The sequence below is a fragment of the Heterodontus francisci genome, chromosome 1 (genome assembly GCF_036365525.1).
Source record: "Heterodontus francisci isolate sHetFra1 chromosome 1, sHetFra1.hap1, whole genome shotgun sequence".
Taxonomy (NCBI): Eukaryota; Metazoa; Chordata; class Chondrichthyes; order Heterodontiformes; family Heterodontidae; genus Heterodontus; species Heterodontus francisci.
In genome coordinates, this window is record NC_090371.1 from 164,233,458 (window position 1) to 164,257,015 (window position 23,558).

The 23,558-nt window shown below is 41.9% G+C and overlaps 1 protein-coding gene across 4 annotated transcripts in view; it reads left to right on the forward strand.

The window, feature by feature from the left end:
- The first annotated feature begins 504 nt into the window (after positions 1 to 504).
- The window catches only part of rab28 (RAB28, member RAS oncogene family), a 195,483-nt gene continuing 172,429 nt past the window's right edge, over positions 505 to 23,558 (forward strand). For all 4 annotated transcript variants that reach the window (XR_010975609.1, XM_068037988.1, XM_068037993.1 and 1 more), the window contains exons 1-3: positions 505 to 953; positions 1,092 to 1,188; positions 15,128 to 15,216. Coding sequence is in view for 3 of the 4 variants with exons in the window: in XM_068037988.1 (XP_067894089.1) it covers positions 879 to 953; positions 1,092 to 1,188; positions 15,128 to 15,216 (261 nt within the window). In the remaining variant the exon portion in view is untranslated. The remainder of the gene's footprint in view (positions 954 to 1,091; positions 1,189 to 15,127; positions 15,217 to 23,558) is intronic.

Below are 23,558 nucleotides of genomic sequence, written 5' to 3' on the forward strand. Positions count from 1 at the left end.
TGTTGGCAATAATGAAAATTACCAATAGAAGTGATTACATACCGCTGTCACATATACCTAAAACAATATCGCATTGCTGTATCTACCTGAAGGTAATATTGCAGACACAAAAACAAGAAATGCTGGAATCACTCAGCAGGTCTGGCAGCATCTGTGGAAAGAGATGTTTCAGATTTCCAGCATCCGCAGTATTTTGCTTTTATTGTAATATTGCAGAGTTTGGGCTCTCTGTGAACTCTAACCCCTCGTTACCTTAGCGACCAAATTGCACCAGGATTGGAAGAGTCCATCACTAACATAGGGGGTAACAATGGAATAAGCCACATGTCGGTTATATAAAAATAAACCATTACAGGCTAAAACTTCATTAGAAAACTACTTTTGAAATTATAATGTCATTCGCGTTTTTAACATCTGTTTCCCTCTCTTCCTAGTTATGGCAGAAGGAGTGAATAGCTAGATTTCTCCCCACCACCACCTTGCAATATTCCACTGTCCCCAGTGTGAAAATGGCTCCTGGCAACGGCGAACCGGAGCAGTGAGCGCAGTTTGGGCATAAGGATTGGGATAGAGTGGAGCCCAGGGAATAGGGACAGCGCTAAGAAATAGAGATAGGCAGGAAAGAACACAGCCCAGGGAATAAGGATAAACAGGAGAGAGCTGGGCCCGGGGCAGAAGAACAAGGGGCGAGGGAGAGGAGCCCGGGGCACAGGGACAAGGGGGGAGAGAGGGAGAGAGCGGAGCCCAACCCAGCAGCAGTAGTGAAAGCTCGGAATCTGATGGTAAGGGCAGAGACTCCCAGACAGAGTAACAAGAGAGCTGGGTCCGGCCCGGTTTGATCCGACCCATCCTAGAGCGGCTCCTAATCAGGCTGCACCATGTCCGACTCTGAGGACGAAACTAACGACCGGCAACTGAAGATCGTCATTTTAGGGGACGGCGCATCAGGAAAGGTGAGAGGCCAGGGGTCGCGGTCCGAAAATTAAAACCCTGGAAACCGAGCCTCCTCCTGGTGGGACCACTCGCTCCCTCCTGAAGATTGATGGAAATTATTCCAGATCCTGTGTATTAACCAGTGGTTTCTGTTGCAGACCTCTTTGGCAATGCGTTTCGCCCAGGAAGCTTTTGGGAAACAATATAAGCAAACAATTGGGTTGGATTTTTTTCTGAAAAGACTATCTCTACCGGGTAAGAACATTCAGCAAAGCTACACTGTACGAAGTGTAAAATATATTCATTGGAATAGTTGTATTTATATAAATTTTGCAATTGTTTGGACTTCCTATACCATTATAAATCCTTATCTCCGTATTTATGATGGGAAATGTCCGTATAAATTGTCACACTGTAATTGCGCCCTCCCCACAGTGGTGGCATAATTGTGCCTCACTTTTGTATTTCCCAGCTTTTAAGTTTGTACTGCAGTGAAACTTTCATGCTCCACCAAACTTTATTTTTCCTGCTTCCTAAACCACAGTAGGTTTAACTTTTTAATTTAAAAAGAAATGAGAAAAAAAAACTATATAAAAGTAAGACTGGAATGTATAACTTTAAAATGGGGATTAATTTATGTCTGTCCAGCCTGAACCAATTATCTTCCTCCCTCCAGCTGCTGAACTGGAAGACAACTTAATGTTGTTTTTGGTCATCTATCCTAATATCTCCTGTAACTTGGTGTCAAAGCTTATTTTTATTGGTCTAGCTCCTATCAAGTACTTTGGGATGTCTTACTATGTCAAATGCAAGTTTTTTTTCTGCCATGATAAATGTAATTAACTCTATGGGCTTTCACAGAATGGTTAGTGCAGAAGGAGGCCATTTGGCCCAACGTGTCTGCACTGGCTCTTAGCGCAATTCCCTCAGTTCTAACCCCTTGCCTTCTCCCTGTAACCCTGCACATTCTTCCTTTTTTATATAACTGTCTAATTCCCTTTTGAATGCTTCAATTGAAGCAACCTCCACCACGTTGTCAGGCAGCACATTCCAGACCTTAACCACTCGCTGCTTGAAAATGTTTTTCCTCATATCACTCTTGCTTCTCTTACCAAATACTTTAAATCTTTGCCCTCCTGTTTGCGATCCTTTCACGAGTGGGAATGATTTCTCTCTACTCTGTCCAGACCCCTCATGATTTTGAATGCCTCTATATCAAATCACCTCTCAGCCTTGCCTTCTCTTCAAGGAAAACAGTCCTAACTTCTCCAATCTATCTTCATAACTGAAATTCCTCATCCCTGGAGCCATTCTCGTGAATCTTTTCTGTACTCTCTCCAATACCCTCACGTCTTTTCTAAAGTGCAGTGCCCAGAACTGGACACAATACTCCAGCTGAGGCCGAACTAGTGTCTTGTACAAATTTAACATAACTTCCTTGCTCTTGTACTCTATGCCCCTATTAATAAAGCCCAGGATACTGTGCTTTATTGACTGCCCTCTCAACCTGTCCTGCCACCTTCAATGACTTATGCACATATACACTCAGGTCCCTCTGCTCCTGCAGCCACTTTAGAATTGTACCCTTTATTCTATATTGTCCCTCCATGTTCTTCCTACCAAAATGAATTACTTCGCACTTCTCTATATTGAATTTCATCTGCCACCTGTCTGTCCATTGCACCAACTTGCCCACGTCCTTTTGAAGTTCTACACTATTCTCCTCACAGTTCACAATGCTTCCAAGTTTCGTATCATCTGCAGACTTTGAAATTGTGCCCTGTGCACCAAGGTCATTAATATATAACAGAAAAAACAAGGGTCCTAACACTGATCCCTGGGGAACTCCATTACAACTCTTCCTGCAGCCCGAAAAACCTGCATTAACCACTACTGTTTGTTTCCTGTCACTCAACCAATTTTGTATCCATATTGCTGCCTTCCCTTTTATTCCATGAGCTACAAGTTTGCTCGCAAGTCTGTTGTGTGGCACTGTATCAACACATCAACAACGTGGCCCTCATCAATCCTCTCTGTTACCACCTCAAAAAAAAAAAAAACTCCAGCAAGTTAGTTAACCATGATCTTTCCCTTACGAAATCTATGCTGGCTTTCCTTAATTAACTCACATTTGTCCGTGTGACTATTGATTTTGTCCTGAATTACTTTGTTCAGATGTTTTCTCACCACCGAAGTTAAACTAGCCTGTAGTTGCTGGGCTTATCTTTACACCCTTTTTTGAACAAAGGTGTAATGTTTGCAATTCTCCAGTCCTCTGGCACCACCCGAGTCTAAGGCAGACTGAAAAATTATGGCCAGTGCCTCTGTGATTTTCCCCCTCACTTCCCTCAGTATCCTTGGATGCATCTCATCTGGTCCACTTTATCCACTTCAAGTTCAGACAACCTAACTAATACTTACTCTTCATCAATTATAAACCCCCCCCCCCCAAAGTGTCTGACTTGTGTCCTCTTTCAACATTGTCTGGGTTTCATCATCATCCTTGGTAAAGATAGATGCAAAGTATTCATTTAATACCTCAGCTATGCCCTCTGCCTCCGTGTGTAAATTCCCTTTCTGGTCCATAATCAGCCCCACTCTTTCTTTTACCACCCTTTTACTATTTATATGCGTATAGAAAACTTTAAGATTTCCTTTAATGCTAGCTGCCATGCTCTCTCTCTTTGCTTCTCTTATTTGCTTTTTCTCTTCCCCTCTAGACCTTCTATATTCAGCCTGGTTCTCAATAGTATTTTCTATCTGGCATCTGTCAAAAGCACGCTTTCTTTATTTTTAATCTCGACCTCTTTTGTCATCCAGGGAGCTCTGGATTTGTTTGCCCTACTTTTGCCCTTAGAGGGAACATACCTCAATTGTGCCCGAACTATGTCTTCTTTGAAGGTAGTCCATTGTTCATCTTTTTCTGTTTTCTTGCCAGCTTTTGATTCCTTCTAAATAATATTTCTTACAAGCGCGCTTAACATTAACTTTGCTCAAAGTTTTGCATGTTGTAATACTGATTCCATATATCTTGAGTAATAAAGCATAGACACCATTATCTCTTTCTCCATATCTTTCAAAGTAATTGGTAAAAGAAGCAAAAGCGACATGAGGAAAAACTTTTTCATGCAGCGAGTAGTTAAGGAATGCATTGCCTGTGTGTGATGGAGGCAGGTTCAATTGAAGCATTCAAAAGGAAATTAGACTGTTATGTGAAAAGGAATAGTGTGTAGGGTTATGGGGGGAGTGGCACTAGGTCAATTGCTCATTCAGCATTCTGGTGCAGACATGATGGGCTGAATGGCCTCCTTCTGCACTGAAACAATTGTGATTCTGTGATCTGCAAAGTTAGAGCATTAGGTAGCCATGATTTCATATGTGTATGTATATAAATGGGTATGTGTTCTAGTTTCCCTCATTCTTTAAAATGATTTCTGGATGCTTTGAGAGAGACTTACATGCATATGGCGTCTTTCATGACCTCACCCTCTCAAAGAGCTTAACAGTCAGTAAACTACTTCTGAAATGTCATCACTGTTGTAGGGGATGCTGCAGCTAGTTTGCCCACAACAAGCTCCCTCAATCAGTAATGTGATAATTAGAATCTGTTTGTGATGTTGGTTGAGGGATAAATATTGGCCAGAACAGGGATAACCTTGCCCCCGCTCTTCGGAATTGTCATGGGATTTTTTATGCCACTTTAGAAAGTAGACGGGGCCTCGATTTAATGTCCCGTCTGAAAGATGGCACCTCTGACAGCACAGTACTCACTCATTACTGCCCTGGAGCGTCAGCTGAAATGTTTGTGCTCAAATTTGCTGGGATGGGGCTTGCACCCACAATTTCTAACTCGGAGGTGAGAGTGTTACCAACTGAACCAGAGCAGACAGCCAGTTGTCTAGTACTGTAGTGCTAATTTTTTTTGATGTGTTGGCAGTGCAGTATCTGTTGTAGGAAAAGTAATATTGCCTTTACACAGTTGTGAAGTGAAGTTTATCTTGCGTGCTGTGATTGTGGTGGGACTAAGTAAGTCCTCCTGTACAGACTTGAGCTCAAAATCATAGTGTAGTCCTCCCTCTGTACTGTCAGGTGTAGGCTTTCAGATGAGATGTTAAACTGAGGCCCTGTCTCCCCTCTCAGATGGGTGTAAGAGTCCCATGGCTCTATTTTGAAGAAGAGCAAGGTTGTTCTCCCTAGTCTTCTGGCCAATATTTGTTTTTTAAAAAAAAAATTATCTGGTCATTATCTCATTGTTTGTGGAAATTGCTGTGCACTAATTGACTGCTGTTTCTTGCATTACAACAGTCATTACATTTCAAAAGTACCTCTGACTATAAAACACTTTGGGGCATCCTGAGGTCATGAAAGGTGCTATAGAAATGCAAGTTCCTTTTTTAAAAAAACTCTTTTCCCTCTCTCCCTCACTTTTTTTTCTTTTTCCCTTTTTTCTTTTTCCTTTCCCTTTTTTTTTAGGTTTTCTGAACTGAAAACAAAAATGTACAAAATATCCATTTAAACCTCAACAGTGCCCCTGTGATGAATGGAAAATTTGGTGCTCCTTTACCCATAAATTATGTTTCTTTTTCTTACTCATGGGGGTGACTGTAACTCACTTTTGGAAATATATTTCATGGGGAGACACTGAGCATCCTCTGCTTAATTGGCAGTGATCTGAGTCTGCATTGAGGTTACTACTCTGTCTGGAAATTGAGGTAAATCTAATTGTAAAATTAGTGAAGGAGTAACTTGGATTTTGCAATCTGGAGCCTTGCCTATTGGAAGCACACATCGGAATTTCAGGCACATGTCTATATGATTTTCCAATATCTGTCAGTGAGGCTTCTCCTTCCCCTCTCCTCCTACACTATGGTAAACACAGTTGGCTAGTAGTTCTCTAGGTTTTGCTGAGTAATTTTAATAGGACTGTCTTGCATTTTTTAAATTTCTGGTCATTGTAAAGCCTTTTAGCCCAATCAAGCAGCAAATGTTCTTTTGAATACTGTGCATCCATGTTCCCAGTGTAAGATCTGGAAAGGAGGAAATTTTTATTTTCCTTTTGAATTATTGAGTTTCAAGTAAGTATTTATGGTCAAACTGAGCTAACATTCATATAAAATATAGAATTGAGAAACCTAAAGATGAGAAAAGCACTCTGGATTCAAGAAAAAGTACTTGTGATTTCTATAGTTACTCTATCTTCAAAATAAGAACTGGAGATGTATTCAAACTCATTGATTTTTAAGGGAGTATTTTTAAGTCTTGCTCTTTACTTTTGTATTTATTTTGTATGTAGTACATCTCATTCCTTTCTAAGGAGGTGTTTGCAAATTCTTCAGGGTGGTTTGAGTCAAGAAATTGGAAAGCCCTGGTGGAATTTCCACATACTATTAAAAATGAGAATGAAGCAGAAGCTGAGTGGAAGAAACTATCCATTTATAACTCGACAAATTTCCCTATCTCTCTCTAGCGTAGCGTAATGATTTTGTTAATTGCCTGTTGTTCCAGCAGAGGAGGATAATGTGGAAGTGACACTCTTGAACATATGTATTAACTTTTCTCCTTTTAAGCCCATTGACTTTTTCAGGCCCAGTTAGCATACATTCTAAAATACTGAAGGAGACCCGTAAAGGCATTAGCCATAACTTTCTGAAAATCTTTGGAAAAGGGAATTGTGCCAAATGATGGAAGGTGATAAATGTTATATCCCTTGTTCAAGAAAGTGGAGGTTTTTTCTGGGGCGGAGGGAAGAGAGAAAGAGAAGATAAGGTATAAAATTATAGTGCAATTAGTCACTTCAGCTTTCAAACTTTGAAAGGTTTGCACTTCTTGTAGTGAGCTTTGGGATGACCTGAAGCTGTGAAAAGTGCTACATAAATGGGAGTTCTTTCTCTTTTTTTCAAAAGAAAGAAGTCAGTCGTTAGCCGGGATTTCGAAAGAGCAGCTTTATGCTTGACTAATTTCATTTGCATTTTTGAGTAGATTCAGATGTGTAGATAAAGATAATGTGATGGATATTGTATTTTTGGATTTTCAGAAGATGTTTAATAAAATGCAACTCACTGAAACTTAAAGCCCCTGGTATTAAAGGAAATGTGACTTAAAGCATGGCTGCCCGACCCGAACCCGACTACATGTGTTGGGTTCGGGTCGGGTCGAAATTCCGAGGCCAGCATTCGGGGTTGGGCCGGACGCTATTGCTTCCGGGAATTCACTGAATCAGGCTTCCCCATGATTCCCCACAACTCCTGCTGCCGGAACAGACGGAGATTCATATTGTGTTGGACGCAAAAAAAAAAATTTAAAGGGCTCGTGCTCGGCTGGGTTCAGGTTGGCTGTGGTCGGGTCGGGTTTTAATTTTATACCTGAGCCAGGCTTTAATGTGACTGCACTCTGCCCTCCAGCTATTGCTGGACCGATCCAAAGAGTGGTTGTAAATTAATATTCAGATTAGTGGGGCATAACCTTTTCCATTTTATTTGAATCTTTTGGATATAGGCAGAAGAAGAATGCTGCTGAATGCTAAAGGTTGTTCAGACCAAACTGGAAAAAGACTAATGGACTGCATGGGTTGGCAGAGTGGGCAGATAGGTGGTAGGTGCAGTTTAATATAGATAAATATAGTACATTTTGAAAAAATAAGTGAAAGGAAGTATATCCTCATTGAAAAGAATCTTAACATAGTGGAAGAATGGAGCGATCCAGTGGTTCAGATGCATACCTCTCTTTTTAAGGTGAGACAACAGGTTATTTAAAAAAAAACTTTACGTTAAAGACCCTATATAAATAATGAAACATCCTAAGGCTTGTCACAGGAGCATTGTAAAACAAAATTAGATACACATAAGGCGATATTACGGCAGATGATCAAAAGCTTGGTCAAGAGTTGGTTTAAAGGAGCATCTTAAACAAAAAGAGGCAGAGAAACTTATGGAAGGAATTTCAGACCTTGGGGCCTAGACAGCTACAAGCAGCAAATTAACCAGAATATCGAATTAAAAGTGATGTTTGAGAAGAGATGTGTGAAAGATAGGTCTTTTTTTCCTCACTGGATCGGGGAACATTATGGGCTGGGGGAACCTTTTTTTAAGAGTTAAAAAATGTTTTAAAAAAAATTATTTGTTCTTGGGATGTGAGTGTCACTGGCAAGGCCAACAGTTATTGCCCATCCCCAATTGCCCTTGAGCAGGTAGTGGTGAGCCACCTTCGAGTCATAGTCATAGAGAGATACAGCACTGAAACAGGCCCTTCGGCCTACCGAGTCTATGCCAACCAACAACCACCCATTTATACTAATATTCCCTACTACATCCCCACCTTCCCTTAATTCTCCTGCCGACAATAGGGGCAATTTACCATGGCCAATTTACCTGCAGGTTTTTGGCTGTGGGAGGAAACCGGAGCACCCGTAGAAAACCCACGCGGTCACGGAGAACTTGTAAACTCCGCACAAGCAGTACCTAGAACTGAACCCAGGTTGCTGGAGCTGTGAGGCTGCGGTGCTACCCACTGCGCTGCCCATCTTGAACTGCTGCAGTCTATCTGGTGTAGGTACACGCACAGTGCAGTTATGAAGGAATTTCCAGGATTTTGTTCCAGCGACAGTGAAGGAACGGCAATATAATTCCAAGTCAGGATGTTGTGTGGCTTGGAGGGGAGCATGCAGGCGGTGGTTCTGCCCTTGTCCTTCTGGGTGGTAGAGGTTGTGGTTTGGAAGATGCTTGGTGAGTTGCTGCAGTGCATCTTGTAGATGGTGTACACAGCTGCCACTGTGTCGATGGTGGAGGGAGTGAATGTTGAAGTTGTTGGATGGAGGTGCCAATCAAGTAGGCTGCTTTGTCCTGGATGGTGTCGAGCTGGTTCAAAATCCTGGAACTCCCTTCTTAACGGCATTGTTGGTGTACCTATACCCCAAGGACTGCAGCAGCTTAAGGCAGCTCACCATCACCCCCTCTACTATAAACCATCCATGGGCAACAGAGAGACAGTTGCCCCTGCTCAATACAACTTTGAAATTGACTGTTAGGAGCTCTGTGTGTCTGGGATTGTTCCCCTGATCCATCTTTTTTGTCTTGCTTCCTTATGGACAGTTAACTTGCCTGCATTCCAATATTTACTAACGAGAATGTAGAGGAGATTATGTCTACAAGCCAGGGTAGAGGCTGGTTACTGTGCAGTGCGAAGCTCACTTCCTCATCCCTGAAAGCCTTTTCACCAACACTCAAGCCAGGACTCTGGGATACTCAACATTTGCCTAGATGAATGCAACTGCAGCAACACTTGACGAGCTCATGGTGTTGGGGGGGTAATAAATTAGCTTGGATAGAAGATTGGCTAATGAACAGGAAACAGCCAGGATAAATGGGGCATTTTCAGGTTGTCAAACTGTAACTAGTGGAGTGCCACTGGGATCAGTGCTGGGGCCTCAACTATTTATGATCTATATTATTGACTTGGATGAAGGGACCATTGTAGCCAAATTTGCAGGTGATGCAAAGAAAGATAGTAAAGCAATAATATAACAAAAGCAAAATACTACAGATGCTGGAAATCTGAAATAAAAACAAGGTGCTGGAAAATAGTTAGCAGGTCTGGCAGCATCTATGAAGAGAGAAGCAAAGTTAATGTTTCATGTCGGTGACCTATCATCAGAACATTTTAGGTAGGAAAGCAAGTTGAGGAGGACCCAATGTTGCTGCAAAGAGATATACATGGGTTAAGTGAGTGGGCAAAAATTCAGCAGATGGAATGTAATGTGGGAAAATGTTAGGTGGTCCATTTTGGTAGGAAGAATAGAATAGAAAAGCAGAATGTTATTTACACGGAGAGAGACTGCAGAATGCTGCGGTACAGAAGGATCTGCGTGTCCCTATGGATGAATCACAAAAGAGTTAGCATGCAGGTACAGCAAGTAATTAGGAAGGCAAATGGAATGTTGGCATCTATTGCAAGGGGGATGAAGTATAAAAGGGAAGTCTTACTGCAAATGTGCAGGGCATTGGTGAGACCGTACCTGGACTACTGCATACGGTTTTGGTCTCCTTACTTAAGGAGGGATATACTTTGCATTGGAAGCAGTTCAGCAAATGTTCACTAGGTTGATTCCTGTGATGTAGGGCTTGCCTTATGAGGAAGCAGGTTGATTAGTTTGGGCCTGTATTCAATGGAGTTCAAAAGAATGAGTGGTGATCTTATTGAAACATATGAGATTGTGAGGGGGCTTGATGGGGTAGATGCTGAGAGGATGTTTCCCCTCACGGGGGAAATCTAGAATGAGGGGATATAGTTTCAAAATAAGGGGTCTCCCTTTTCAGACTAAGATGAGGAGGAATTTCATAGAATGGTCTCTTCATCCAAGTCAATAATATAGATTGTAAATAGTTGAGGCCCCAGCACTGATCCCGGTGGCACTCCACTAGTTACAGTTTGACCACCTGAAAATGCCCCATTTCTCCAGAGAGCAATGGAGGCTGGGTCATTGAATATATTCAAGTCTGTGTCAAAATGGCAGGGGGATGGGAACCTTTGCAAGGAGTCAGAGGAGGGGGGATCAAAGATATGAACAAAAGACAGTAAGGGGAATAAGAAAAGTGATAAGCAGAGAAATCAAGGGCCAGAATCAAACAGGACCACAGTGAAAAATAGTGGGTAGGGGACAAGTAATGTTAAAAAGACAAGCCTTCAGCTTTGTGCCTTAATGTGCGGAGCATTCACAATAAAGCGGATGAATTAATCGCGCAAGTAGATGTAAGCGGGTATGATATAATCGGGATTACGGAGACCTGGCTGCAAGATGACCAGGAATGGGAAATGAACATCCAGGGATATTCAGTATTTTAAGAAGGACAGACAAAAAGCAAAAGGTGGTGGAGTTGCATTGCTGGTTGAAGAGGAAATTAATGCAATAGTGAGGAAAGATATTAGCTCTGATGATGTGGAATCTGTATGGGTAGAGCTGAGAAGCACTAAGGGGCAAAAAAAAACGTTAGTGGGGGTTGTATATAGACCCCCAAACTGTAGTGGTGATGTTGGGAATGGCATTAAACAGGAAATTAGAGATGCATGCAATAAAGGAATATCTGTAATTATGGGTGACTTTTTAATCTGCATATAGATTGGGCAAATCAAGTTGGTCACAATACCGTAGAGGAGGAATTCTTGGAGTGTATACGGGATGGTTTTCTGGATCAATACGTTGAGGAACCAACTAGAGCACAGGCCATCCTAGACTGGGTATTGTGTAATGAGAGGGGGCAGCACAGTGGCGCAGTGGTTAGCACCGCAGCCTCACAGCTCCAGGGACCCGGGTTCGATTCCGGGTACTGCCTGTGTGGAGTTTGCAAGTTCTCCCTGTGTCTGCGTGGGTTTTCTCCGGGTGCTCCGGTTTCCTCCCACAAGCCAAAAGACTTGCAGGTTGATAGGTAAATTGGCCATTATAAATTGTCAATAGTATAGGTAGGTGGTAGGGAAATATAGGGACAGGTGGGGATGTTTGGTAGGAATATGGGATTAGTGTAGGATTAGTATAAATGGGTGGTTGATGTTCGGCACAGACTCGGTGGGCCGAAGGGCCTGTTTCAGTGCTGTATCTCTAATCAAATCAAATCTAATTGACAATCAAGTGGTGCGAGACCCCTTGGGGGCGAGCGACTGTAATATGATAGAATTCTTCATCGAGATGGAGTGTGACATAGTTGATTCTGAGACGAGGGTCCTGAACCTTAGTAAAGGAAACTACGAAGATATGAGGCGCGAGTTGGCCATGACGGATTGGGAAATGTTACTTGAAGGGATGACGGTGAATGGGCAGTGGCAAATATTTAAAGAGCGCATGGATGAACTGCAACAATTATTTATCCCTGTCTGGCGCAAAAGTAAAAGAGGAAAGGTAGCCAAACCATGACTTACAAGGGAAATTAGCGATAGCATTAGATCCAAGGAAGAGGCATATAAATTTGCCAGGAAAAACAACAGACCTGAAGATTGGGAGCAGTTTAGAATTCGGAAAAAGAAGACCAAGGGATTGATTAAGAAGGGAAAAATGGAGTACGAGAGCAAGCTTGCGGGGAACATAAAAACTGACTGTAAAAGTTTCTATAGGTATGTGAAGAGAAAAAGATTGGTGAAGACAAATGTAGGTCCCTTACACTCAGAAACAGGGGAATTTATTATGGGGAACAAAGAAATGGCTGACCAACTAAATGCATACTTTGGTTCTGCCTTCACAAGGGAGGACACAAATATCATACCAGAAATGTTGGGGAACACAGGGCTTAGTGAGAGAGAGGAACTGAAAGAAATCAGTATTAGTAGAGAAATGGTGTTGGGGAAATTGATGGGATTGAAGGCTGATAAATCCCCAGGGCCTGATGGTATGCATCCCAGAATACTTAAGGAAGTGGCCTTAGAAATAGTGGATGCATTGGTGGTCATCTTCCAAGATTCTATCGGCTCTGGAACAGTTCCGACAGATTGGAGGGTAGCTAATGTAACCCCACTATTTAAAAAGGGAAGTAGCGAGAAAGCAGGGAATTATAGACCAGTCAGCTGACGTCGGTAGTGGGGAAAATTCTATAGTCCATTATCAAAGATTTTATAGCAGAGCACTTGGAGAACAGTGGTAGAATCAGACAGAGTCAGCATGGATTTACGAAAGGGAAATCATGCTTGACAAATCTACTAGATTTCTTGGAGGATGAACTAGTAGAGTTGATGAGGGGGAGCCAGTGGATGTGGTGTATTTGGACTTTCAGAAGGCTTTTGACAAAGTCCCACATAAGAGATTAGCATGTAAAATTAAAGCGCATGGGGTTGGGGGTAGTGTATTGCGATGGATAGAAAATTGGTTGGTGGACAGGAAGGAGTAGGGATAAATGGGTCTTTTTCCGAATGGCAGGCAGTGACTAGTGGGGTACCGCAGGGATCGATTCTAGGACCCCAGCTATTCACAATATACATTAATGATTTAGATGAGGGAACTAAATGTAATATCTCAAAATTTGCAGATGAGACAAAACTGGGTGGGAGGGTGAGTTGTGAGGAGGATGCAGAGAGGCTTCAGGGTGATTTGGACAAGTTCAGTGAGTGGGCTAATGCATGGCAGATGCCGTATAATGTGGATAAATGTGAGTTTATCCACTTTGGTAGCAAAAACAGGAAGGCAGATTATTATCTGAACGGCTATAAACTGAGAGGGGAATGTGCAGCGAGACCTGGGTATTCTCGTACACCAGTCGCTGAAGGTAAGCATGCAGGTGCAACAGGTGGTAAAAAAGGCAAATGGTATGTTGGCCTTCATAGTGAGATGTACTACAGCAACTCACGAATGTTACCTTGAATAGTGTTTCATAGCTCTGTGACCTCTACCACCAAGACTGACGAGCAGTAATGTTCTGGAAAGAATAGCAATTTAAAGTTCCCTTCAAAGCCTCACAGTTCTAACTTGGATAGATACCACCATTACTTCATTACTCGGTCAAAATTCTGCATATCCTCACTCAACATCAGCACAAGGTTTGGGATGGTTCGAGAAGATCCACCATCGCCACCTCGGTGAAACTAGGAATGGGCAATAAGTGGCCTTGCCGGAATTGTGAATATTTTGATGCAGACCCTTTTTGGTCCTGCTGTACACTGTCATTTATAGTGCTAAATTGTATGTATTTAATATAAATATTCAGGTACAGACATTTGAAAATTGGGTTTTGTACAGTTCATTTTCTCTGAAGTACATCAAATCAGTTTAAAATTTATTTTTAAACAATATTGCCTTGAAATTTTTTTGGCTCAAATTTCTGTTGTGAAAGTAATGCCCTTCTTTCTCTTCAGTTTTTGACAGTGTGGAAGGTAAGAGGCCAAACCAACTTTGATTCGAAATAGTAAAATAAATTTCAGTGATTTATCTAATTTTTATTTCGGAGCATCAAAATTGAGTGCAAGCATTTTTAATCGTACATAGTTGTTTGGCAATGAAGTATCTAAAATTGAGGATGTTGGATGCTTCTATGCTTAATGCTACTTTTTAGATTAACACGTTGGTGATTGATTTGCTGCTATTTGTGGAAAATATTCATTTAAACTGCTAAATATTTTGAAACTATAGAAGGGTATGTTTCTATCAAAACACTAAAATTGGTGGTTGAGGAGCACTGATTGAAAGGGGTAAGTTTGAAAGAAATGTGTGATTGTGCATCATTACATGTGCTCACAGTTTTGATTTAATATAAAGTAAACTCTTTTTTAAAGGATCTACTGTAAAATGTTTTAATAGGCATTTGGGTAGCATCCAGTAAATAGGTTTATCCCACTGAATGGATTATTTCAGTCTTGTTAATGAAAAATAGCCAAAGTAATGTTTTTAGTTCCATCCTTGGCTTTTGACACTTAAAATAAGGTTAAGAGTTGTGCCAAGAATATTTTACAAGGTTAATGCTAAGTCCCATTGGTGGTTTTAAATTCAGCCCAGTATGAACTGGTCAGTGTGCTGGCCTAGTTTTTTTTTTAGTGCAATGTAAATTTTGTTGATTTTGTTTATTTCTCCCATTGCTACCATTTGTCACCTTCCTGTAGTGTTTGGTGATGGAGAGGAGACAGTCCTTGAAACACTCAAAAAGACCTCTAGTGTATGTTAGATAAATACCTGCTCTCTAATATGTTAACTGTAGCTGCCAAATGTAAACTGCTGCAAAATGTGTGGCAATAAATTTTAAATATTGATTTTGATTTAGTCTGCATTTCAGAAATTATTGACATGTTTACAAATATCACTGCTCATTATTAACAATTAGAAAAATATTAAACGCAAGTGTACATTTCAGGTCCACGTTCATTTGTGATTCCATAGTTGGATACTGTGTAAACTACTTGTGTGGTTTTAAGATGAAATTCTAAGTTGAGATAAAATACACATCCAAATATTTTTAAGTTTAGTATTTATTGTAATTCAAATGACTTTAATAGTTAGACTTCATATTCTACACACAGATCTTGCATTGAGTATACAGATCAAGGATTCAAAGAAAGCATTAACTGTACTTTTATCTACAAAGGTGATGTCACTTTAACTTTTAACTACTCGTTTAGCACAGTTGCACCATAGGAAAATGAACTGAAATCATTTGCTTTTGTGTGTGGAAAATTAATTCTGCCAGCTCACGTACAACTGGTTCTGAGTGTGCTCATGTGTTTCCTTGTGCAGGTAATTTAAATGTTACACTGCAAGTCTGGGATATTGGTGGGCAAACTATAGGAGGAAAGATGTTGGACAAATACATCTATGGCGCTCAGGTGAGAACTTCTGTTTTTAATCTCCCTAAATACTGAAATATCTACCTATATTATAAAGCATTAAAATAATCTTTTGATCTGAAGGCTCTGGGATATACATTATACCCTTGATTGGAAGAAATATTCTTGAAATGTTTTGAATTTGATTTTATTTACAGGAACTCGGTTAGTCCAGAATGTTGCATAAATATAGTACAAGTATAGTAATGGCAAGATAATTTTTTTTTTTGTGGAGATGCTTTTAAATTGGTCAGCCTTCATAGGTATAGCTTGCAGAGAGAAAATGTTAGATTGTATAAAGAGGACCATGTGTGTTGCAGCTGCCTTCTGTACGCCTTTAGTACTGTTTGCAAACATTACTGTAAGAGGGTGATAGTGTCTCTGTACTTATGTTACGACCAGGAGAGAAAGGTGTCGAGGGGTCTTTTGCTGTTTTCACCTGGCCTTACTGTAACAGGGTTTTTAAAATTTTAAACGTTCAGTTGATTTGAACTTCCCCTTCAGTGAATCCTTGTTCACAGCTTTTCAATTATAAGGGAAATAAATGAGCACAAACAGGCTTTCTTAGGTTTAAAGGAGACAAATAAAATTTATTAAACCTTAAACTTAAACTCTAATATCGTTAACGCCTACGAATATATGACGCGCCCACGCTAGCATGCACATGCGATACACACACATGCAAATGGAGACAGAAAAGAGAAGAAAAATAAAATGGAGAGGTTTGAGGTAAGATCTGAAGAGTTTCTTGTTTACTGTGCTTCGAGCTGACTGTAGTCCTTTTGTAAGTAGTCTTACTTTCTGTTGGGGCCCAGTATTCTTCTTAAACCTTGTTTACTGTAGGAGACTTTTCACTCTTGGGGTTCATGTGCCTTCAGTGGTTTCTGAAGCTGATGAGAGCAGACAGGAGAGAGGTCTTCTCAGTCCAGGAGAAAAGTGCCTTCTGAACTTCAACCCTGTGGCCAGTTCAAATTCAAAGAACTATAGCAGTCATGAAGTCATGTGACGAAACTGGTCTGACCACATCTGTTTGTGTATTGTGTATGCTTCAACATCTGGTAAACAAAAGTGCATTGCAGATTAAATTGGAGCAGGGAATAGCCCCTTTGTCCTTTTTGAAATACTGTCTGTTGTGCTAATGTCTCTCTCCAACCAAAGTCTCCAATTGTTTTTTAAAGCAAATTCTTTCTTCAACAGTCAAGTCCAAAATCAATGTTCATATGGCAAAACTAATTTTCCTCATTCTTGGCAGGTGGGGGACTTGCCTGACTGTGTATTGTCATTGTTATGTCTGTCATTTTTAATGTTTTTCTAGTCATTCTGTTTTTCTATATTTGATTTTTCTGCCTGTTTTTTTTCCCTTCACTCTCGCTTGCTTTATCTCTTATTGATCTTGCATTGGTATTGATATTCACTTTATTCCATTTTTGATGGCCTGTAATGCACACTCTCAGTTGTACAATTAATGTTTCAATCTTTTATCTTTACCCATATAGATTCTCTTCATGTAGCTTCCTGGAACCTCCTTGCATTCTGGTGCTGTGATAAGATCCTTTATTAATATGGCTGCTCCTTTTTTTTCCCCTCCTTATCCCTCCATAGAATCATCGGCTGAATGGCTACCATTTGTGCTGAATTATTCTATTGTGCCTCTGATGGCTCTTTGGTCGAACAGTAAACTAGTCCAGTTTACCCTGCTTTATTCTTAAAACCATTTTGATATTGAACATCTCTCTGACCTCCTTACCTTTTTCTCTGCTCCAAGGAGAACAACCCCAGCTTCACCAGTCTCCCCACATTTGAAATCGTGTGCATGTGCGTCCCCGTTTCGCCTCGCCCCCCCCCCCCCCCCCCGGCTCTATGGCCACCTTGAATGACCAGTCGCATGCTTTTTGTGGCATTAAATAACGGTTTGTATTCATACATTCAACCCAACCATGCGTTGTGGGCCTGATGTACAAGGCTTTTTCACTCCTGAAGTACGGTTAGGTGGATTTGATACCTGGAGTTGTATATTGAAGTCGTTGCAGATTCTCTGAGGTGGATTTTCAGCAGTTAGCTGCTGGTAGTCTCATTAGTAGGCAGTTGGTTTTCTGTACTGCTGGACTTGGAAAAAGAACTGGTTCGGACATGTTACAGCCCCGAGTTCTTTTAAGGCATGATGGTACTCAAATTGTAAGAATAGCTTGCCAGATTTGTCCCCTCAATAACGCGTCATTCCTTAATCATTGGGCACATTTATAAAAATTGCTTCACCCATGGGGAACATGGCTTCCCTCCAGTCTGGAGAAAAAAAAACTTCACCGCTACTCGTTGGTTTCTGCCCCTTAACCAATTTCGTATCCAACTTTCCCTTGAATCCCATGGGCTTCAATTTTGCTAACAAATCTATTATGTGCTACTTTGTCAAATGCCCTTTGCCTATATACAGATAGAGAACATCAACCACGTTATCCTCATTAATTCTCTCTCTCCAGAAAATGTTAGGTTTCGACACGATTGGGAACTTAAGCCATGTTTCAGTAATGGCTAGAATATCCTACTGTTCCATTGCTTTGAAACTTTTAAATTTAAAATAAAATGCCTTGCACATTCATTTGCATATCACTTGATGGTGACTCCCAATTTTTGATGACTCTTGTATTCCTTTTCCTAGTTTTCTCATTTAAATTGTTGTCCTTAACCCTAGTCCAACAGTGTTTTTGTATGTCACTACCATAAAATCTCTTGTTCCTTTTCTCCTCGAGTACCACTTTCTTACTTTTTCAGCTTAGCTTTTTGCTTCTACAACAATAACTATTAATAAAAGCAAAATACTGTGGATGCTGGAAGTCTGAAATAAAAACAGTGCTGGAAATACTCAGGTCTGGCAGACTCTGGAGAGCGAGGCAGAGTTAACATTTCAGGTTTGTGACCTTTCATCAGAGCTAGCAAAGGTTAGAAATGTAATGGGTTTTAAGCAAGTGAAGGTGAGGGGTGGGGGGAAGAGAACAAAAGGGAAGGTATATGGTAGGGCAGAAGATAGAGATTAAATGACAAAGATGTCATGGGCAAAGGCAAAGGGAGTGCTAATGGTTGTGGTGAAAGTCAAAGCATGAGCGAGTGTTACTGACAGAATAATGAATAGCTCTGTCCAAAAGAACAAACATGAAAAACCAAGTTTAAGGCAGGGCCACGGTTTAAAAATAAAAAATAATAGGCAGTTCTGCTCTGAAATTGTTGAACTCAATGTTGAGTCTGGAAGGCTGTAGAATGCCTAATGGGAAGATGAGGTGCTGCTCCTCGAGCTTGCATTGATGTTCACAGGAACACTGCACCAGACCAGGACAGAAATGTGGGCATGAGAGCAGGGTGGTGAATTGAAATGGCAAGCAACTAGGAACTGAGTCATGCTTGACGACTGAGCCGAGGTGTTCCGCAAAGCGGTTACCCAATCTGCGTTTGGTCTCCCCAGCGTAGAGGAGACTGCCTTGTGAGCAGCGAATACAGTATACTGCATTGAAAGTACGAGTAAATTGCTGCTTCATCTGGATGGAGTGTTTGGGGCTTTGAGTGGTGAGGAGCGAGGAGAGAGGAGGTAAAAGGGCAGGTATTATACCTCCTGTGATTGCATGGAAAGGGGATGAGGTGTCTGGTGATGGAGGAGTAGACCAGAGTGTCATGGAGGGAACAATCCCTTTGGAATGCTGACGGGAGGGGAAGGGAAGATGTGTTTGGTGGTGGTGTCACGCTGGAGGTGGCAGAAATGACAGACGATGATTCTTTGGATGTATAGGCTGGTGGGGTGGAAAGTGAGGACAAGGCGAGCCCTGTCTTGCTTCTGGGAGGGTGAGGGCAGAAGTGTGGGAAATGGGCTGGACATGGTTGAGGGCCCTGTCAATCACAATCAACTCTGAGGATTCTCCCTCAATTGTGAAGATCCTCTAGTCCAGCGTGTCTCTTCCAACACTTGGCGGAAATGTGCTGCTCCATAGATTGCACACCAGTCTCTTGCACTACCGAAGTTAACAATGCAGACGACGATAACTGAACTCTTTCTAGAACCAAACTTGTAAAAATCAAATTCTGATTGCTCACTTTATGTAAGTGTTAATTATTAAAAGCAAAAGTTTCTTATCAACCAATTATGGCCGTACATCTTCAGTCCAATTATCCCTTCAGTGTCAATGACCTGAATGGAGCAAAACTTCCTCCCTTAAATCTTACACTATTTTTCACCAAAAAGAAAATGCAGGCAGCTTTTTTTATTGGTGCGTGTAGGGGGTTAAGTGGGCAACAACAATGTAGTTCTGCCATCTGGTGGCTTTAGCACAGGGGAAAAAAAAAAGTGATCCCTTACCTGGCCTAATCTTCTGCTCAGAATGAGTCCTTTTTTCACTCATTCAAAGGAGCTATTTTAACACTGGGGGAGAAATCACAGCAATCAACCACTCTTCTGTTCAACTCTGGACATGAGATAATGCTAGAAATACTCAGAGGGTCAGGCAGCATCTGTGGTGAGAAAAACCGAGCTAACATTTTAGGTTGGTGGCCTTATGTCACAACTGGAAAATGTTACAGAAACAAAAGATGGATCTAGGGAGGTGTAAATGGGAATAGCATAAACTTCTAAGACTGACCTCATCTCCTCTGGAGATCTTCCCTCCACAGCTTCCAACCTCAGAGTCCCACAACCTCGCACAGCCTGCTTCTATCTCCTCGCTAAAATCTGCAAACAGGACTGCCCTGGTAGACCCATTGAACTGAATTTTAATAGCGCGCTGCGCTCTCTACTCGGTGGCCTTCCGACATGGAAGTGCCGCCGAGAAGCACCCCCCCCACAATATTACATGCAGGGGCTCATTTAAATAGAAGGGGTGGAGTGGCTGCCCCCAATGTAGAAGGGGCAGCTGTCACGTCCCTGGCAACGATGTCCAGTGCCACCGTGCAGGTGCTGCTGCCATTTTTAAAGGGCTTTAAGCTCTTAGATGAAATTACAATTTTTAAAGGTGTAGCATTATTAATAAATTGAAAACTGTTAGATGGATCGTTAGAGTGCAAAAGGAGGCCATTTGGCCCATCGTGCCCATACTGGCTCTCTGGAAAATTCCCTTAGTTCCATTCCCCTGCCTTCTCTTCAACCCTGCACATTTTTCCTTTTCATATAACTGTTTAATTCCCTTTTTGAATGCTTCAATTGAACCTGCCTCCTCCATGTTTTCAGGCAGTGCACTCCAGACCTTAACCACTCGCTGCGTGAAAAAGTTTTTCCTCGTGTCACTTTTGCTTTTCTTGCCAAATACTTTAAATCTGTGCCCTTTCGTTCTCGGTCCTTTTATGAATGGGAACAGTTTCTTTCTATCTACTCTGTCCAGATCCCCTCATGATTTTTGAATCCCTCCATCAAATCACCTCTCAGCCTTCTCTCCTCCAAGGAAAACAGTCCTAACTTCTCCAATCTATCTTCATAACTGAAATTCCTCATCCCTGGAACCATTCTCGTGAATCTTTTCTGTACACTCTCCAATACCCTCACGTCTTTCGTAAAGTGCGGTGCCCAGAACTGGACGTAATACTCCAACTGAGACCGAACAAATGTCTTATACAAGTTCAACATAACTTCCTTGCTCTTGTACTCTATGCCCCTATTAATAAAGCCCAGGATACTGTGCTTTATTGACTGCCCTCTCAACCTGTCCTGCCACCTTCAATGACTTATACACCCAGGTCCCTCTGCTCCTGCAGCCATTTTAGAATTGTACCCTTTATTCTATATTGTTTCTCCATGTTCTTCCTACCAAAATGAATCACTTCACATTTCTCTATTTTGAACGTCATCTGCAGCCTGTCTGCCCATTCCACCAACTTGTCTATGTCCTTTTTGAAGTTCTACAGTATCCTCCTCACAGTTCAGTGCTTCCAAGTTATGTATCATCTGCAAACTTTGAAATTGTGCCCTGTACACCTAGGTCATTAATATGTATCAGGAAAAGCAATACTGATCCCTGGGGGACTCCACAAACCTTCCTCCAGCCCGATAAACATGCTCTTTGCTTCTCTAATTTGCTTTTTCACTTCCCATCTGGACCTTCTATATTCAGCCTGGCTCTCAATAGTATTTTCTACCTGGCATCTGTCATAAGCACACTTTTTTTTTTCTTTCTTCCTTATCTTAATCTCAACCTCTTTTGTCATCCAGAGAGCTCTGGATTTGTTTCCCATACTTTTCCCCTTCGAGGGAACATTCCTTGACTGTGCCTGAACTATCTCTTCTTTGAAGGTAGCTCATCTACTGATTTTCCTGCCAGCCTTTGACTCCAATGTATTTGCCCCAGCTCCATTCTTATCCCATTGAACTTGGCTTTCCTCCAGTTAATTATTCTTACCCTGGATTGCTCTTTGTCCTTTTCCATAGTCAGCCTAAACCTTATGATACAATGATCACCATTCCCTAAATTTTCTCTTACTGATGCTTAATCCCCTTGGCCCACCTCCTTTCCCAGAACCAGGTCTAGCAGTGCCTCCTTTCTCATTGAACTAGCAACATACAATTGTAGAAAATTTTCCTGAACATGCTGAAGGAGCTCTTGCCCCTCACTGCCCTTTACACTACTATTATCCAGGCTATCTTTGGATAATTAAAGTCCCCCATTATAACTACCCTATAACTTTTGCACCTCTCTGTAATTTCCTTGCAAATTTGTTCCTCCATGTCCTTCCCACTAACTGGTTGCCTATAGACAACACCGAGCAATGTAACCGCACCTTTTTTGTTCCTTGGCTCCAGCCAAATTAATTCTGTCCTCGACCCCTCTGGGACATCCTTTTTTTTTTTTCTCCAGCACTGTAATGCTCTTTTTAATTAATACCCTCACCCCTACCCCTTTTTCCCTTTCCTCTCTTTCCTGAACACCTTGTATCCAGGAATATTTAACACCCAGTCCTGTCCTTCTTTGAGCCAGGTCTCTGTTATAGCCACACATCATATTTCCACATGGCATTCTGCGCCTGTATCTCATCAGTCTTATTGACCACATTCTGTGCATTCACATACATGCACATTAACCCTGATTCAGACTTTATTACTTTCTCCCTTACTCTGACCCCACCTCATAACTTACTATTCCCTACTCTTGTGCTATCTATCTCCCCAGTATTCTGTGCCCTTTGGTATTCCTCTCTACTTGCTCCTGGTACTCACACCCCTGACGAGTTACCAGTTTTGCTTCCCTCCAATCTGAGGTCCCTCAGGTTCCCATCCCCCTGACCATTTAGTTTAAACCCTCCCCAACAGCACTTGCAAATCCCCCTACAAGGATGTTGGTCTCAGTCCTGCTAAGATACAACCTGTTCATCTTGTAGAGGTCCCACCTGCCCTAGAACTGGTCCCAATGTCTCAGAAACCTGATGCCCTCCCTCCTATACCAGTTCTCCAACCACATGTTCAATCACTCAATTCTCCTATTCCTACGCTCACTTGCACGTGGAATGGGAGTAATCCTGAGATTGCTGCTTTTGATGGCCTGCTGTTTAATCTCCTTCTAAGATCTCTCAAATCTGCTTTTCAGGATCTTATCCCCCTTCTTACCTATGTCATTGATACCAATGTGGACCACGACCTCTGGCTGTTCACCCTCCCACAGAAGAATGTACTGCAGCTGCTCTGTGACATTCTTGACTCTGGCACCAGGGAGGCAACACAACATCCTGGAGTCACTTTTACTGCTGCAGAAACGCCTGTCAGTTCCCCTAACTAATGAATCCCCTATCACTACTGCTCTTCTACTCTTCTTCCTTCCCTCCCCTCCCCCCCCCCCCCGCAGCTGAGCCACCTGAGGCACCACAAACCTGGCAGTGACGGCACTCCTCTGAGGAACCCTCGCCTTCACATGTATCCAAAATGAAAATCTGATTAGCGAGTGAGATCGTGCCAGGGGACTGTTGCACTACCTGCCTGGTTCTCTCAGACTGCCTGGCGGTCACCCATTCCCTTTCTGCCTGCATGCTTCCTTGAAAAGAGGCTCAACCTGTCCCCATCCACCATCACCCTCCTCTGCCTGGCAGAACTTGTTCTCACATTGAACAACTTCTCCTTCAACTCCACTCACATCCTTCAAATAAAAGGTGTTGCTATGGTACCTGCATGGATCCTAGCTATGCCTATCTTTTTGTGCGATATGTCTAACATTCCTTGTTCGAGTCCTACTCGGGCCCCCTCCCCCAACTCTTTTCCTGGTACATTGATGACTGTATCGCTGCCTCTTCCTGCTCTCCCCCTGAACTGGAACACCTCATCAACTTCGCTTCCAATTTCCACCCTTGTCTCTCCTTCACACGTTCCATGCCCGAAGCTTCCCTTTCTT